Raw genomic sequence first — 19,493 nt, forward strand, 5'->3', positions numbered from 1 at the left:
GGAAAAATATCCTCTTGATATTTTTTCTTTGCTCGGATGATACATCGTTATTCGTGCTTGAGGATATGAGAAAATAATTTGTCATGAGTTCCATACCTTCGCACGTATATATATAATAAAGTCACATTTATATCAACGCGCTTTGTATAAACACATAACCAGTGTGTACAATATATAAATATAATGTATATATAGTCGTGTACACGTATATAAATATATATATATAGACATAGAGAGGTATATGCAAATATCGATAGATACATAGATAATATATATAGGTGATAACATCATAACCAGTCACAATTAAAGTACCTTATAGTTGACATAGCGAGATTCTCTCTACGCTCAGGCTCAGACTGAAACAGAGATTACGCGTAATTCGTCATATTAGTCACTCGAAAACAAAGAGGTGGTCTTCGAAGTCCATTTTGTTCGTTACTTCCTTTCCCTTGTTTTTATAAGAAACATTCCTAAACCTTAAACGATGATAAGGCAGCAAAAAGTGCACACACAGAAAGATCTTTCGTCGGTCTCATCTAAATGTTTTACACACTTTATTACGCATATGACCGCCTTTTGACTGGGCCACATGGCATTCTGGCCAATTAATTAGTCGAGAAAAACAACTTCTGCCGAAAAAAAAAATTGCCCGAGACGAAAGCTAGAGCAAGGAATGCAACGATCGCGTGAGCGCGAAATAAGTTTTCGATTATCTCTCGGCGATTATCGATCGGCAAATTGTCGGCGCCTGGCAAATATTCGAGGTATTCCATTGTCGCGCGCGAGCGTAAACGAGAGAGAGAGAGAGAGAGAAAGAGAGAGAGGGAGAAGAGCTTTAATCGAGTTGACCCGAATTGCCAGGGATTCGTTGAAGTGATTTGTACCCCGGCACACTTGGCCTCGTCTCTGAAATAGGAAAACTTATTTATTCCCTCTTTCTCTCGCTCGCTAGCTTTTTTTTTCTAAAGTCCTTCTCTCGAATGCAGGAAGCGAAAATGCATTCTCCCGCGACAAAGTTTACCAAATGCGTTTCAAACTGAGACGAGTACAAAAATTGGACGACTGCCCGCCAGATGAGCCTGTGCGCGCGAGAGAAAAAAGAGAACGAACGAAGTGGAGGATATGTGTGTGTGTGTGTGTGTGTGTGTGTGTGCGTGCGTGGGTGTGAGTTTGAGGTGTATAACAACCGAGAGTATGTGTGTAGAGAAAGGGTATAGGATGAGAAATTTTCGCGAAATTTCACAGCTTTAAGCCTGCGGCGCGCTGATGAGGATTCCTTCGCTCTTCACGAATATGTACTACATAGTTTAATTGCAAGTTGGGACATTTCGCTAAATTGCCGGTACCACCGATCGTTACCTTCTATTGGCTTTTCGACTATGTATGTACTTGCGAAATCCCACTTTTGACTTTCAGCTGATACGATCCTTTCAAAAGTTGAAACTATTATCAAATATCTGATGGGCGGGAAACACTATTTGACACGATATATCCGTTGATTTCCGATGGTTCGTCTACATTCATAAAATGCTAATCAAATCCAGACTTGTCGCGCAAGAGTCATTAGATTATTCAGAAGAAAAAATATTTTGTTCGCTATTCAAAAAAAACTCCTTTCTCTAATCATCAAAGAATATCTCTAATGCTTGAAAAAACTTTTCTCTAACCTGACAAGTGAATCTACCTTGGTCGAAAACAACGATTAAGAAAGCAAGTCTCCTAATTACGATGTAGTACCAAAGTACCGGTCCAACAGCTGGAACTGAAAACATCGACATAATAATGATGATCAGAGAAAGAAAAATCTGTGAAAGCGGCGCACGCGCACGGAGCAAAATATTTTCGAGCTTTTTTAGCGTGTAACGGCGGGCAAGTGTCCAAAGCTCTTTCTGGTGTTCGACGTGTTTTCTTTCATCCTCGCTGCAGCTTGAAAACGTCGGGGAAGAAAACAAATAAAAGAAGAAGGAAAAAATCATGCCTACCCGTTTGCGAGTGAGGCGAGTCCATGGAGCGATTGCCGGAATTGGCTACTGCCGCATCCTCAGGTCGTAGTACCGGCGAGAAGGTCGGCGCGCTCGACACAGGCGTCGCCTTGTCAGTCTTGTCGTTACGGATTAGCTGGTGCACCGGCGGTGGACCTGCAAAATAATTTTTATTCATTGCTTCATTACCCAGATGGCATAGTCAAACACTTTTAACAATTGATCTTGGAGCTTTTCATAAAGAGTCATTGAATCTTCAGAAATCAAAAACAACCGTTTGTCATCCGTTATAATTTATAAATTTTCGGAAACTGACGTCAATAATGTTTTATGTTGCATATAAATCTTTGACTAATAATTTTCTTATTGTTCGTCAGTAGTTTCAATAAAGAAAAGGATTTATAACAAGTATAATTCAATAAAGCTACAGAAGGTATTCAAACCAACAAAATTCGTCATGGTAATATAATCATCAAAAATTCAAGCACACACATGAATTCGTCGCTGAAAAGATAAGACGCAAAAAAAGTCCGCACGGAAAACCTTTAGCGTCGACACGCAAATAGCATTTCTCGCATGCTCACAGCCTTTGCAACGCGCCGTTAAGCTTCCAAAACTACGAGTATAAATCATCAAATGCGCAAGCTTAAAATAAATCAAAAACGAAACACACGCCTTAAAAGTTTCTGTTTAGTTTTCGTCGAATTGTAATTAGATTGTATTCTTTTCCAACTAATTTTTTTTTTATTAAATAATGCTCGTCGACATGTAGCCAGTTAAGTTCAACCAATAGCCTCGTCTGAGCGAGCACAAGCTTGCGGTATGTAACTCTATTTTATGGTCTTTGTTAAATCACTTTGATGCTATTTTCATGTCGGGCAGCTGTTGTTACTCATTAATTTTTAAATATAGTAGTGTTGTCTATCTATTTATTTTTAATATTTTACAGTTCGCCGTTATATATATCTCAAAGTACACCTACGAAAATATAAAACAAAAATGAAGGAAAGAAAATGCCTACCCAACCAATTCCATCAAAAATTATTCAGTCGCTTAAATGCCTCCCAACCTTCATTAAACCATCGCACCAGCCACAATCAGCGTTTAATATATATATATATATATATATACTCGCACCTATCCCGCTCCCAAAAAAAAAGCGGAAAGGGGAGGGAAGGGAGGGGGGGGGGCAGCAAATAATCAGCAACATAAAGTGCTCCCAGCTTAACCTTATCACAGCATAATTGCCAAGCAATTAAGCGAGAGAGCAAAAAAGGCAAAGGGTGTGGGTCGGGGAAGAACTTACTGAAGCTGGCCGCAGGCTGTTGGTGCTCAGCGGCGCTCGCTGCTGACGGTGGCGTGTAGCTGCTGCAGTAGTACGGCGGGTGCTCTATTTTGATCGCGTTTATTTGAGGCTGCATGTCGCTGAGGTCATGCAGTATGGACGCTGAAACAGAGCGCACACGTGCTTTTTAGCATCATCATTATCGTCGTCGTCGGCGTACGCACATCGTCTTCTCTATATCTGTCTCCTCTTTGTTAACAATCTTTGTCGCGCTGGAATATACCATTTATTTTTTTTCTGCCTATAATTCGCAAAAAGACAAAATTCGTAGATTTGTAATCGGCGATATTCTTTCGAGAGAACGCTCGCATTCCAGATAAACAGACTCGGCCTATTGCTCTATTTAACGCGTACATACCGCTGAATTATCCATGCGCGTCGGTTGAGCTTGCGCGTCTTGTTAAGGCTGCGATAAAAGATTTAGGCGGTAGCTGTCATCGACGCCTGGTTTGTTTTGCAAACTGATGATACCTTGTTGCGAATTCTGTTTAATGCGTTTGAGAAATAGACAGTATACTAACATGCACACTCGCACAAAAGTATTTAGGTAGCATATGATATTGCTGTTCCAACGTTATTATCGATTGCCATTGAAGTTTTTCGAATAATTTACGAAGCGACAGCTTTTATGATTTACTCGTCGTTCAAAAATGTTGACTGCTATATTAAAATATTGGCGATGGATCAAATCAAAATCCATTTGTAGAATTAAGCAAACTCGAAGGTAAACGAACTACGAACGAGTTGCATGTTATACTATAGAGTATCTATAAGGAATGTCTGACCAAAGTCGATCTAATCTACTTATGAGATGAAAGTCATAAATTCAATCGAATAATTTTAGAGTATGTTACCATGACTGCATCAAACTGTGTTCAATTTAAGCTCCAACTAAAAATAATACAAGTACAACTCGACAAAATAAGCTGCAACAAATTCGTGAATTTTAAGAAAAAAGTAACATATCGTAAAATTTTCCATTGTTGGGTAGACCAAGGATGCTTTCAAAAGGTAAGAAAAATCCTGCACTACCTTTCGAAAGCATCCGCATGCCAGGAAGTACAATCTAATTTCTAAGCAAAAAACTGCTCTCAGAAAAAAAATTTATTTGCGTTTACGAAAAGCCGTCGTACAGAGATTACGATAGAAATAGTATTGTCAGCCGAGTCGCGTTTTCTAACCGACGGCGTTATAGACACGCGTTGAAAGTCAAATCCTCGCGGCACTCAAAGAGAGAAAGAGACTCGAGTGAGTGAGAGATAAGAAAAAGAGACAGAGAAGAGCAGATAGAGAGACGTGTTTTTCTTTTTTTTTTGTCAGAGATAGTCTTTTTTTATTCGTGGTCGTACCTTTTGAAAGCATCCAGAGCTCCTTGGAGCTGAAGACGCCGGTCGCGAGGATAGTGTCGTTGCACACGACACCGTTATATAGTTCGTGGTAACTCGAACCTGAGAACAAATACAATCGATAATCGATAAACGATCGCTTCCTTCCTTCCCCCTTCCTTTTAGTTTCCTACTCGCGGCTCTGGGGATTCAGATAAGATCGTATACGGAGCAGATGCGCCGTTCTAGCTTCAGGCGATATGCTTTTTCAGCGTACAGTCTACTAATGCTCGATTGATTTCACGTCATATTTTATAGAGGAAGACAGAGATTTTTTTTATGTATGGTGATCGGTCGTGATACACATTGAACAACGCTTATGATCAGTAATTCTTTTTCTTAAGATTCGATTTGAAAATTTTAAATAGTAAAGTGGAATACAACTTTGCATGGCTGCACAGAATATTGCTTTGAATTGCTGTACAAAATCTTGATGATATACCAAATTTTCAAATGAAGCTCATACGTTTCAACCTATTTAATGATTGCTGTTAAAAAAAAATATTACGAAGCGCCATCTTTTACAGTGTACTCAATGTCCAGAGCTCTCCACTTATGTAAATATCTACGTGAATCTAAAAGTATTATGAATATTTGTAAAAATAGAAACGTATTTAATAAAAGAAGAAATAACTATCTGTATATACATTTTTCGTCGTATTAGTTGAAGATATGTTTAATTTACAAAACAGAATATTGATTGTGAAGTGAATAAGAATAGGTAACAATAAAAAATAATTAGAAAGATAAAAAAATATGATATTCATAAATTATTAATATGATTTGTTCTGTCAACTCTTGTTAATCAAAAGCTCTTACCTTTTCGCCGCCTTTCTTCCTCTTTCGTCGCATTGCAGATGCCGTTTAGGACTTCTGAAATCAGAATAGTAGGATAAGCATCATTGGTCGCGCTAAAAGACTAATACGAATGATAAGACCGAAACCAGCTAAATTTATCATGATTTATTTTGTAGCTCCCACTTAACTGCAAATTAGTACAGTCAAATTGAAATTCAGAATATTTTTAAAGTATGATTCTATATATGTCGATGGTTACTCTGTGCACATCTTCATATTAATTTGTTACATGTTTTCCACTTTTAACATAATTATGAGATACGCTACCCAGTGGTCAAATCTGAAGATGAATTATAATATATTGCAATGAATCAAATAGTATATTGTTTGAACTCAAAATTAGCTTTTATGTAGATAGTTAAACTATTCTTATTAAGATAAATTTGTTGCAAGAGAATACGAACATAATCCAACAGTAAAATATGATGACAATAAAACATTCGATATGATCTGTAAGATAACAAAGGAGTCGAAAAATCGAACCATGCAATAATATTAACAATATTTAATTTCCTGGAAAAAGAATGAGCCGATTACTTACTCGAGAAAAACAAGTAAAATAATTTACACACCTGCCGCGTATAACATAAAACGTACGTCCCTCTTTTCTGGCGACACGCGGATGGAAATGTTTGCGTATATAAGCCGCGCCTCTCTCTCTCTCTCTCTCTCTCTCTCTCTCTCTCTCTCTCTTCGCGACTCTCTTTCTCTATAAATAAAACGGGCCGACTATACGCGCGTGCCGTTCGAGCAGACGTGACGCGCCTTTGATTTTCATCGCCGCATTCAACGTTCATATCACACGTGCGTTCGTGCGTTGTTTTTCTTTCAGAGGTGTAACCGTGATTTTGAGCCTTATTGAAATTTTTAATGAGAATCGATGACGGATCGTTAAACCAACGATTGTTGATAATCAGATTTGACACATTAAGATGAATTTGAATAATGTCTTATATGAATTTAGCTCACTGAGCTATATAGTCGCAACCTTCGACGCACACTTGCAACTGAAGAAAACAAAAGATGATGAATGTAGTTGGGAAAAGAAATGAAGCATCCACTGCAGTTGCATATACACTGGCGCGCGGAATGAAATATTAAGCGCTTTCTATCAGAATGGAAGCTCTCGAAAAATGTGTTTTACGCGAAGGCATCGATGAAAATTAGCGTGAAAATGAAAAACTCGCGTTCGTAAAAGTTGCAATTGTCCTAGTTGATTCATTGCGAATTCACTTTATTTCTAGTTAATTACGTAAAACTTTGGTCATTAAAGTTATAACGTGGGACACGGAGCAAGAGAGTTGAATGATTGATTATAATTTATGGCTGGCTATAATCGAATGTAAAACACTTTCATAAAAAGAATAATTTTCCAAGAATTTTCCCAAACAAGCAAATTACATGCATCGTCTGACTATATTTATATTTTTCAATTTTATTCTTGGATTCCGAAGAAAAGACGTAGATTTCATATTTTTTTGCTAAAACTTTATTGTCATCGTCGAATTCGAAAATTATTTATGTACAACATTTTCATATTTTAACCTTCCGCTAAAATGTTATGAAGGGAAATTCATTTCGAAGAATTTTCAGAACCGAAATATAATCTCAAGGCCAACTTACGAAAAAAACCATCTAAATTCTCTCGAGTAGAATCCAACCTTCGGAGTGCAAAGCGAAGGATACAACCTTCAATAAAACAGCATCATTGCGTTTTTCTCCCTTCTACTGTCGTCTACAAAATGAACTTTAATACGATAGCTTTCTAACATCAGAGAAATACAGACACGCGTGCGGCTATTATTATTATTTTCAGTGTAAATATATTAATCTCTCGACGCTTTTGCCCTTGTGCACATAGATGATCGTCTCTATGCATTCTTTTGATGGAGGTAAAAACTCGTAAAGCGAAGACTAATTTTAAACAATAAAAGAAAAGGAAGACAGCGCACGGTGGAGTTGTATGTATGTTGCGAAAAAATATCGTTGATTGCGCAACTACCAATACAGAAGTGCACGAAAATACTAAAGCACGTAATTTGACTTCGGGATGAATTGTCATAAAATTGGTTAATTTTCTGACCATACTTTACTTATAACTCGTTATGGTTTTAGGACAAATGAGGCTAGCTTGACGTTTCGTCGACCTTGATGAATTTTTAAAAAGAATTTTCAACTTCTTTCTAATACCCGAAAAAAGTTGCTCACAAAAATAACCATTGGTTCAGAAAGATCAATACATCGAATTTTTTATTTTTATTTACTACTAAACTCCACTTGATAAATCCTTTGTTTCAGTCACGTTTTTTAAAACTACCTTTAAATCTTCTAATGTACATCGCATATCGTCATGTCCTTTTTCATAACCTTCTTCTTGCGCATAATTGAAACATCTAACTGGCTATAATTGTTCCCGACATATTCGATGCAGTGCCGAAATAATCATTCACGTCGCGACACATCCGAAATTAAATCCGACGAATGCCTGACAAACAAACGAAAGATTATTATTAGTTTCCGATCTGATATCAAACGACAGTGGTGCTTGTAAGCCTAGAATAGAAATGAGATTTAAGTCACCACACACATGCACACATACAAACATGTGTCTATAGGATGATCTTAAGAAAATTCGTTCCGATTACTATATAGTTGAGCATGCTAACTAAATATTGCTTGCCGGATCATTGCGTAAGTCACTCTCGCGCCCCGAAGCGCCGGCGGCCGCCGGAGACAGCAGGTGCTTTTTCTATGTACGTGAGCTTTGCAAAGCAAACTTGGCAGAAGCATTTATATAAGGAAAGTGAGAATCTGTAGCGAAGATGAAGGTTAACATTATTTCGTTCTTCGGGTATCTAATTGCATTTCGAAATTAGAATTAGAAAAACAGTCAAATTATTATTATTATTCTGTTATTCGGGTATAGAAGTATAGAAACATTTTTTTAATCGGCAACATATTATTACCATTGTTACCAATGTTAATGTCACATAATGAAATCGTTTGAATTGCTTGAAATTTAGAGGAAACTGAATGGGTTATTTATAATTTAATATATAAAAATCAGAATATTTTTGATGTACAAATTATACGTACAAATCTTTATCTTCATTTATAATATGTATTTCACTTGAAACATAATTTTAGAGAATGACATCTAGTATTTAAAATTAAAATTCAGTGAAATAATTAGTATATTATATTGTATCAGATGAAAGCATGACATGTAAACTTGGTTCAATAAGACAACAAAATAGTCAAGTGTTATAGATTAGATTCATACAGTATTACTTCATAACGAATATTTAATGACAAGCTAAACGGAAAAATTGAGCAACGGATAGATACAGCATTCGCAGCTTTCAATTCGTCTATTTTATTCATCTGACTCTTACCGCAGATTGCTAAATGATTCATTTACGTCGACACAATAACAAAAGCCGTGCAAACCCAGGCTGAAGAGAAAAGAAGAATCATCAATGCGACATCAAGGCAACGTGGTGGCGTTCCCTCGCAAACAGCGCTGACACAAATTAAGCGCACGGCTCTCCGCGTGAATTCGCGGCGACACTTACTCTCCGTTCTCTTCTCTCCCGGAGAAGGAGAACCTTTTAACCCATGAGATCGCTAAATTAAGCCACGCCTTGATACCAGAATTTCGCTGGTGCCGCGTTAAAATTACCACGCCCGTGTGAGTTTTTTTTTCTCCCTCTCGCTCCCTCTCGGACGAATTCGCTTCAAGACTCATTTCACCTGCTATTACGGGAAGCTTACATACGCGCTCGCTCACCGGCAATTAATTATAAAACTTGGAGCGATCTGGATCAAGAGAGGCAATTTCTAATTCCGAGCGCGCGCGCGCGCGCTTGGGAAAATACTCTAGTTCTGGCCTCTCACTGATGGGACTGAATTATTGTGTTTTCGAGAGATATTCTATGCTAGATTATATTTCTCGAGTACTCTCGCCTTTTCCAAGCTCTCACGTGTTAATTAAGTTATTGCTGTTTTTTTTTGCGTTGTCGCAAGATATTTAGGCTTTGTTTTATTTTCATATCGCTATACTTTTATTAATCAAGCTGTATGAGCAGTTGTTTGAATCGTTTGTATGATGTTTGAAATTACATTTTTTCACAGACTAGCATCAATAAATAACTAATCGTAGGATGTAGAAAGGAACCCTTGTTTAGAAAAACGACCTCAGTAGTCTTTTAAATTATAACTAGTATATTCATATTAAGATACATTATTTTCATAATCAACTCATATTTATCGTATTGCCTCCATCGATTGAATAATCGCTATATTCCTAGTAGTAGCCATCTACTATACAAATTCAAAGTCGTTTCCACAGAAATATATTTTTACTGAATTTTCTGATCTAATATAGCCCAAAATACTATTTTACAACAAACTGCATAAATTTTCAGTTGTTGTCTACTGACTTCTGTAAAAAAATGTTCCTTTCTACATTTTCAGCAACACGGGCGCAAGCAAATTGGAATTTAATTCGCATCGATCAAGAACAGAAATTATTTCTCCATTCACGCACCGCATCACTCGAAAGCACAGACAGGCAAATGAATAAAAAAATAACTATATTACCGCACAACAAAACAATCTGAGATCATCAATCAAAGTAAAATAAATAATTCCAACGAAAAGACTGGCGCCGAAAAATAGCTTTTTCACTAGTTGCACTAATGTAGACACAACACTGCTATTTTTCTTATGATCGTCGATCATCAAGTGAATCAGCTTGTTCGTAAATTAACGTTGAAAACGTTATCGGGGGTTACGTTAGCGGCTTGCCGATTCGATCCTCGTATAGGTGGTCTCATCGATTTGGCTTTTTAGCGGTCACGGAGAGTTAGTTCAGTCACAGCTGCGTGAGAGCTCGTTTATCGCTGCGTGTTTAGTGGTTTTACTGGGAAACGCGATGGTCTAGTGGTAGCTGTTGTGTTTCAACTATCTACCTACTTGCTACACTCAAGGACGAATTTCGTGTATGTTCAGTATGCTCGTGAGAAGAATGCAAGTATAGAAGATCACTAGAGAAAAATTATCAATACTGTATATACTGGTACTTTTACTGCCAGGATAGCTACCATTTACATCGAAATAGATGAAGATATACACCTTGATTGAATTGATCAAGCTCTGGAAACATCGTGCATCAAATCGTTGAAAGAATAAAGACACAATAATGAAACGCCTAAGCAAAAGTACTCGATGTATCTTCTCGAGCACATTAAAATGGCCTTTAAAAGTTTCATCGCACAATCCACGCGCCGATAAATTTCGCCGCCGACATCAATAAAAATTCCAGGCGATCAAAAAAGAACGATGTGGCGTTTCTCCGACACGCGTATAAATAAACGCCGGGGCAGAGTCTGAGCGCGTGAAGAAGAAAAAAAAACTCTCTCTCTTTCTCTCTCTCTGGCAGTTCGCGCTGCCACGTGTGTCAGCTGGAAAGCAAAGCACCTTAACCTACCCCATCGTCTTGGCAGAGTAGCAGCGAGCGTCGTCTTGTTTCGTTTCTTTTTTCCTCGCTTTTGCATCCGCGGCCAATTTTTGCGTCGCTTGTAAACATTACAAAACTCGCTGCCAAAGCTCGTCGCGAGCGCCAAGCTTTTCTTCGAACTTTGAACTCGGCGCAAGTAAAGCGTGGTCTTCCGTGGGAATGAGAAGCTTTAGATGGCAATGGCTTCGTTTTGTCAGGTCGTCGAAAGCTTCCGTAATTTCGCTTTGCCGTTAAATCGATCAAGCTTTTATTATTACTTTTCTTTATTTAAACTGATTTATCGCTTGCGAATGGAAGTCACTTATAGAACAAAATAAATAGGATGAGTTGACAATGAGGTACGGATGGTCCACAACCAAAATATATAATTTATAGTTAGATTACTATAAGTATATGACGAGGCAGTTATACATACATCATCGAATATCCATATTGATCATTATCAATTTGTTTGACCAAGCTCATGAGTCAGTGTAGGCTCATTTTAAGCAGTATCCACGGAAATAAAAATTATTCGAACACAGTAAATTATTCCACAAGTAAATCCATCGCTTTGCAAGTACAATTGACGAACTCTTCCGCGTTAGATCGGTTCAATTGAAAAGGTTTACTCCGCCATCTACAACCATCGATATATGCAAGTCTTATTTTTTCATTGTTAGTAAGTCCTAATCAATTTTCCTAATCAAAGTTAAGAATGTTCGATGAAAGACATCAATCGGTTGATTAACAAATAAGATCGATTTGAAAATTATTCCTACTTATCAGCTCAAACTTATTTGTAAAGCCACCGCTGTAAACATTTCACGAAATTTCAATGTCCATCTGAGACCCCATTTATTGGCAGCATCGTTCAAAACACCACACACCTGCCAACTCATTAAAGAAAGTATAAAGAAGAAAAAAAGATCACGACGACCCGGTTTCGAAGACGTACTCTCGCAGCGCGTCAACGTGGTGCGAAAGTGTGAATGAAAACAAACAAAACACAGACACGTGAGTTTGAGGTATCTGGCTGGAATTTTGGGCTCTTGCGCGTGGGTGAGCCGATCGCTGCCAAAGTGAAGCAACGTGCTCATGGGGGAAATTGGCAAGACCCCGAATGAAAGTGCGAGTATAGTTCTCGTGTGTGTGTATGTGTGTGTGTGTGTGTGTGTGTGTGTGTGTGTGTGTGTGTGTGACCCTCCAAGTGATGCGCGGCCACGTGTGCCAGCGGGCAGCAAGTCATTTCCAAGTTGGATCGGTTGAGATCGCGCGCGCGCCGTCGTCGCTACTTATTGGCGCACAACGTTGCCCACAAGCTTTGGGTTCAATGACTCGCAAGGATTGCAATGTGTACGATGATCGCTAAAAAGCTGATTTTGTTTTGACGACAAATTGGTCGGCGAATTGGCCAAGTTGTGACTTTGACGGTTGGCAATTGACTGTCTCGAAGAGAAGATGTTGATTGATCAAAGAAAGTATTGGATGAAAATAGCTGAAAAAGTAACTTACCGTGACTGGTAATGAAGTTTGCGAGGTAGAGATCCAGTTCCCGGACGGAGACGTTGATGTGGTAAGGGTTGACACAGAGCCCCGGTTGAGCGCATTCCGCAGTCTTTTCCAGTCTCTCCCCATCCGTCGACTCGAGTGGTATCGCCTTGAATAGGATTACCATCACCAGATCCAATCTCCATACCTGCAAATCACATTAACGTGCAATTTTTTATGACATGCGTTTTGTATAAATATTTATTTTTTGTGGAAAATTTAAGCTTAACGACGATCGAAAAGTTAGATTGAATTTAATGTCGTCTATAAGCATTCAGGCTTTGAACGATGAATTGAAGAATATAAATTCGATTAATACTAACAATACCAATTGCGGAATAATTCAAAAATATAAACATGCTAACTAGCAAGAACACTAATAAATGGCGATCAAAGATTGTTATAAATACTTATAAACTGATTAATATGTATTCGGTTAAAAAAATGATTTATCCTAATCATCACTCAACGGTCAATAACAAAACTAAATGGTAATCGGCAATAATCGAAAATAGACATTTCTAAGCATTCTTGAAATATACCGAAACGACAAGACGTTAAAAATTTATGAAATGAGAGAAAACCATAAACGAACCTTGTCAGCTTGTCGCAGGCAGTCGATACGGCGCATCTTACCCTTCTGGTCAGGATTGCTGAGTACACACATAGCCGGCCTTTTGCCTGTGATGCTCAGCACAAAATCTTCCCTGTACTCTTGCGTTATATCTTTGCGCAATTTGCCAAGCAGCCGCGATGCCCATTTCTGTTTCACCTCCAGCTTTTCGTTCTGCAAAATAAAAAAAAAATGTCATGTTCCCTTTGCACGGCGAGCCTAATTGCTTGTGATGATTTATTTTTGCCTCAGCGCGCGCTATTATGTTGGTCATTCTTTAGGTATTGGGAACAGAGCCTACTCGAAATAGCTCTTTACAATCTATTTTCAGGTGAACGATATTACTACTCGAGGTGAATTTATTGACTGTTGAGGTTGAATTTCATGTTGTTTTTAACACTGAAAAAAGTTTATCAATGGCGTTTATCACTGGCTAGAATCGAACTTCCTATAAAAGAATTTTGCCTTCAAAGCGACGAATAACGACCTCCATTATTTACTTATCTCATTATCGAAGACCACAAAATAAATAAATAAATCAGTCGTTGGTCGTAGGAAAAAGCGCGACACGTATCGTAGTCCGTTGGATTTTCTCGCGCGTGAGAGAAACCTCTTGAGGATTCCGCGTGTGTGCCGCCGCGCGAGCGATATATCGGAAAAGTCCCGAGCTCGCGAAAAGCATATGCAGCACACGCAGCACTTGAGAAATGCGCCAGCCAATGGAATGCTGCTTGAAAATCGGCGTGGAGTCTACGAATCCCCTTCTTTTTTTTTCCTCCTCTTCTTGCTACTTTTCACGGGTGATTAGATCGGCCTTCTGATGATTTGAATAAAACTGGGCAAACGCCAAAGGTATTTTTCTTTTTGGAATAAACCGTTGTTCCGGTCGATATTTCATTTGGTAGAAATAGAAGTTATAAACGGGATGGATATATTGAGCTGTGCTATTGAGGTGGCGTGTGCCTGTAATGAGAGAGAAAAGTATGCTAGTTTAATCTACTGTTTAACGATTCTATCTGAAGCACGTATTTCAATAGAATGCGCGTCTCGTTGCATTCCAATCAGGCCTTGAAAACTTTCTTGCTGCGTTCGTGCAGCGTCGTCTGATAAAATTATGAATTAATGGCCGGACGTTTAGATATGATCTACGCAAACTCGACATTAACTAACGTCATTCATTTTCGCATTTCATTTCAATTTCAACATATATCCGTAAATCAACTTCCGAAGGTCAGCAATGGCTACTACAGCATCTATAATCAAAACAGAATCGCCAGAAAATCAGAGAAATAGTCATCTATAAGCTATAATAGCTTTTTTCACGACGAGTGTCGCTCGAAACGTTTGTATGTGCGTAGGGCCATTTATACAGGAGGACTTGGAAAATTATGGGGTAAAAATGTAGAGAGACAGGCAGTAACAATAACGTTGAAAACGCGAAAGTTCGGCGGGTGGTGCGCGTTATTGCCGACGCGACGGAACAACAGCAATTTGACCCTACGCCCGGATAATACGGCGCGCCTGTACTGATGCGCTAGCTACTCTCGGTGTATATTCTTGATGTAGCTGAAGGTATAATTAGGAAAATTGGTCTCTCTTTATCACTCTCTTTCCCCCCTCCCCCTTTTTTTATTTTTTATATATTTTTGCGCTTTGTTTCGCGGAGAATGTAATTATAAATAAAATTTTTAAATAAAAAAATTAAAAGCATACTTTTTCGAAGAGAAAAAATAAGACACCTTCGTAGTGTGAATATAACATACTCTTTTGAAAGTAACGAGTAAATTTTTGTGATGACCTCTTAATCTTGATTATAAGAAAAGATTCGATAGACAAATTCCTTCAGTAAGTCTTAATTTGTTTTAATCACACTCAATCGCAATACAAACGAATAAATGATGCACTGCCATTACGGCAATCCAAAACAGCACACAGCAATGTTAATTGCAAGTGAGTGAGAGAGAGAAAAAAAGAGAGAGAGAACATGTCATCTCGTTAACGATGCACGTAGTACAGCTAAACACAGAGAAGGTCGTTCGCACAGCAAGGGAGGATGCAACTCTCACACGGGGCGTTAATCGGAGGGAAACTGGGATTGAGTCGTTTGCATGTGCTCTCTCTCTCTCTCTCTCTCTCTCTCTCTCTCTCTCTCTCTCTCTCTCTCTCTCTCTCTCTCTCTCTCTCTCTCTCTTACGACGCCACGCAGCAAATCGAGTATGCCAAGTACGCGGTAGAGTAAAGCGCATGGCAGCAGCAACGAAGCGCTTCGTTTACGTATACACGTTGCGCGCTTGCACTCAATTGATTTACCGTCACGATCGTTGGCGCCTCTGTTCTTATCGATACACGTCTCCGATAGGCCGATAGGTAAATTATTTTTAGCTGTGTTAAAGTAATGTTATTTTGTTGATGAGAGATGACTTAGTCGGGGAGCAAAATTGGAAACTTTGGTGCTGTTCATTTGACAAAATCTGCAACGACATTAACATAATATTTTCCTATCTTAAAAAAATGTCGAATAATTTTGTTTTCAACTATTCGACGAAAATATCATTAAATTTCTTGTTTGCTTTCCCGGAAATATTGTTTGAACGATCAGAAAAATGATTGAAATTGCTAAGCTGGGATATCTGAAGTATTCGTTTCCCAACGAGGGAAATTTAAATATCCCAGTGCGGTAATCGGATTGTTTTTTGACTCACAGAAGTACAACTTTGCTGTGAGAATCGCACGATTTGCCCTAGCAATTATACGAAAAGCCGCACGGCAATAAAAAAAATAAAGAAAAAAAAAAGCACAGAAGAAGAAGAAGAAGAAGAAAAGATATAAGAGCAAGAGATTCTCGGCGCGTGCAAAAGAACAAAAAGGGGCCCGGCACAGGCTGATTATGAAAGTTCTCTTGGTGGTAGGCTTCGAAAGCTGAAGAAAAGCCGAAGGCGGCAAAAAGTCAGTGTGCTGCAGCAGTCGTCGTCTGAAAAGTTAATTAGTCGATTGTAGTGGGTCCCGTGCACAACCGACGAACTTTCCGTTCGAAAAGCAATTACCGCTGCTTGGTATAGCCTCTTTCTAGTTCGTATGTAATAAGTAATTGCCGTAGCGCCGCCGACGCCGCCGCCGCCGCCGCTGCCGCCGTTGCACGCGATTATTCGGCTCACGTCCGCTCAGCGAAAAGAAGAAGAAGAAGAAAAAAAACAAGAAGCTTGAGGTCGCGAGCGTGATCTGAAAGCGCGTAATTCGAGAGAAAAGAGATGCGCGCATCAAACGCGAAACCCTTTGTTGTCATAAATATTGCAGAACGACCATTCTCGAATTACTGACACTGACGTTTAGTTACTTCTTTCTTTTTATTTCTGCTTCCTTTTTGGCTCTCGTTTCGAGAAGGAGGATTTCGAACTCTGCCTCGACATTTTGTGCCTCGTGACGGTAAATTAATGTGTTTTAAATTAATATCATAAACTGCATACTTCGAATGAATCGTATGTGAAATTTGTAAAAAAATAATAATATGATTTTGGATTTACAAATGTATTGATTTCAAAAAAATATAAAATCTTGCTATCAATTTTCATTAACTGAAAAATTATTTTTTATCTATAATTTTTCTTGTTACTCTTATACCTACTTGTTGCACAGTCTTGCATAACCTCTATTTAATAAATAAAATCAATGTATAAAAAAATATGACTGTGTTATATAAAATATAGCTTATTGTCTTATACGTGCTGTATGGACGTAAATTAACTAACGTATTGGAATCCCTAACTCACGCCATCATTTTCATAATTCTTCCGCGAAACATCGTCGTATAATAGCAATCCTCAATAAAATCGAGAGAAGAAAACAATCTCACAAATCCACTCTGCGCGCGTATAACAAGGCGCAATCCGCTCTACGACAGTAAATCCCATAAAAATTAAATTTCCATCGAAAGGCAGAAAAGAAAACCTCGAGTCGAGTCAAGGATGGCTTTATTGCATTCCCGAATAAATATATCATCGTCTGCGCATTACCGCGAGGAAAATACGTCGCGTTTGTCTCCCGCAGATCAAACGGCTGAGATAAGCTATACTCTGCTTCTATCTCTTCTTGCTTTTCGTGTAATCAGGCAAAAACATCGTCGACGGAAAAATGGAGAATGGAAAAATGGGGACGGGCTGCACGATGACGTTTTATAGTCGAGATTGAGAAGCTCGAGCTACGGAAAGATATTCAGCGCTTCGAGTTATTTATTTGGATTTATGCTTGAGGATTTTTTATCTTTCCTTTTGTTAATTCAACGGTTCTTTTCGTGCTCCCCTCTGTACTTGTGTTGTTTTATAGAAATGCCGTTGAAAGAATCTTTTTTAAGTGTTATGTAGCATGTACACTTTTGATGAAAAAAGGTTAAGCTAACAAAATTTAATAATCATACTTCGTTATATAGTTTGTAACTAACAACGCCACTTCAGTTAAAAGAACCATTATCACTCTATTCAATCTATTAAAATAAAAATATGAAAGTTATAATTAGACATTTTAAAACAATTTCTAATTTGCATTATTAACTAAATTTACTTTTTTTGTTATAGTCTCTTACTCAATATCTGCCATCTAACTGTATAACTAACAATTATCATCAATCACTATTATATAACATTATAAACATCGAACAACTGAAATAAAGTATCAGTTCAACAATAAATAGTGTCTGCAGAGGAAATAAAGAAACGCAACTTCGAAGCTCTTTTGCGTAGAGACGATATAAACTTTCTGGCCCGAAAAATGGGAAAAATACAATTTACAACCTTCGCGCTAGCAATTTAAGACCGAAAAATAATAGCCGAGAGCTTCAAGGGCGCTCGCACGCGCGAAACACGACGGCGCTGATGCAGGAAGGAAGCAGCTCTCGCGAGAGAGAGAAAATATATGTGTTATGTGTATCACCCCCCGCAACGAGATATCGCGCGAGCGCAAAACAATATAACGCCAGCAGAGGACTTTTCGTCGCCTCGGTCGGATGTGCTACTGAGTTTGACCCTCAGTAAATCTAAATATTTGTTTTCGCATTTTTATTAATTTTATTTATTGAATGTTTCGATTGCGCTTTAGTTTGGAACAGAAAAGATACTTTTAAGAAGTTTGAGATTAGGTCGTAGAAGTTCGTACAGCTTTTCTTTCGCGTGTTTTAATAACAATGGAAGTATTGCCATGAAGACATGGCTTATTATTACAGATTAATAATTTCTAGCTAAAAGTATTTTCGGTTTATTGAAATCGTGTACTTCGCTGTTTGATAATTAATGAGAAAATAATGATATTCGCTACACGACTAAAACAAAACGCAGAATATGCGCGTCGAAAGTTACGGGATTAGCATTTAAAAAAATTCAATGATGATTTAATTTGGCGACCGAAAAATTTTCACATGGTATCAAAATAAATATTTGGATGAGAAGCACTAATCTAACATTCATTACGAACGATGACTCCTCGAGTTCTCGAAAATATCACGACAGTAGGCGAATCTTCTTCCCTTTCTCTCCGCTTCGGAAAATTCCTAATTAAAATCCACAGCCGAGGATCCGTAACAAGCTCTCTCGGCTCGTCCATCGGCGCGCGAAACGCGGACGGACGCAACAGCTGCTACGCCGATTTATTTTGGATTTCGTCCTCTCCTACCGTCGTTCTTGTTTCTCTCTCAGTCGCACACGGCAAAAATGCAGCCGGCTGCTGCTGCCACTGCTGCTGGTGCTCGAGAGTAATAAAAATACGCGTTTTACTTGCTCTCTACAAGGGAGGACGTAAATAAGCAATTCGACCACGGTCGCAATTCTATTGACTGGTTGGCTTACGCCATTTGGCCGATCATGGGAAAAATTAACTTATTGTTTTACGGTGGCTTGTGGAATTTTCAGCGAAGGCGATTTCCAACCAGTATTACTGCAGCACTGCACCATTCTACTCGATAAATAAGCTACGCGCTTGACAGTTTACGAATAGATGAGCAAATAACGGAGAAAGCAATAAACGATCCGCGAACGCATGTATACGCGTTGAGATGTACTATAGACCGAGTAGGAGAATCGCGTAAGCTGCACCGGATTTCATTCGCACAACTTGGCGAAATCAATTCCCGATGCATCATTTCCATTCGACGAGTGTACACCGTGCTAAACGTCGTCGTTACTTCACCCTTTTGTTTCGAAACGCGCTCGCAGCTCCACCTGAAATAGAGCTGGCGTTTTCAACCTAACGACGCGACGACGGTCAGCTCATTTTT

General features: G+C 38.6%; 1 protein-coding gene across 7 annotated transcripts in view; it reads right to left on the bottom strand.

The window, feature by feature from the left end:
• LOC131669817 (nuclear factor 1 X-type) overlaps window positions 1–19,493 on the bottom strand; it is a 60,506-nt gene that overhangs the window by 13,240 nt on the left and 27,773 nt on the right. For all 7 annotated transcript variants that reach the window (XM_058944979.1, XM_058944973.1, XM_058944975.1 and 4 more), the window contains 6 exons: window positions 13,217–13,408; window positions 12,586–12,769; window positions 5,532–5,585; window positions 4,677–4,775; window positions 3,289–3,429; window positions 1,983–2,138 (listed from right to left, as the gene is read on the bottom strand). In XM_058944979.1, coding sequence (XP_058800962.1) covers window positions 1,983–2,138; window positions 3,289–3,429; window positions 4,677–4,775; window positions 5,532–5,585; window positions 12,586–12,769; window positions 13,217–13,408 — 826 coding nt within the window. The remainder of the gene's footprint in view (window positions 1–1,982; window positions 2,139–3,288; window positions 3,430–4,676; window positions 4,776–5,531; window positions 5,586–12,585; window positions 12,770–13,216; window positions 13,409–19,493) is intronic.

Source organism: Phymastichus coffea, unplaced genomic scaffold, assembly GCF_024137745.1.
Source record: "Phymastichus coffea isolate CEN01 unplaced genomic scaffold, Cenicafe_Pcof_1.1 PCOF00097, whole genome shotgun sequence".
NCBI lineage: Eukaryota > Metazoa > Arthropoda > Insecta > Hymenoptera > Eulophidae > Phymastichus > Phymastichus coffea.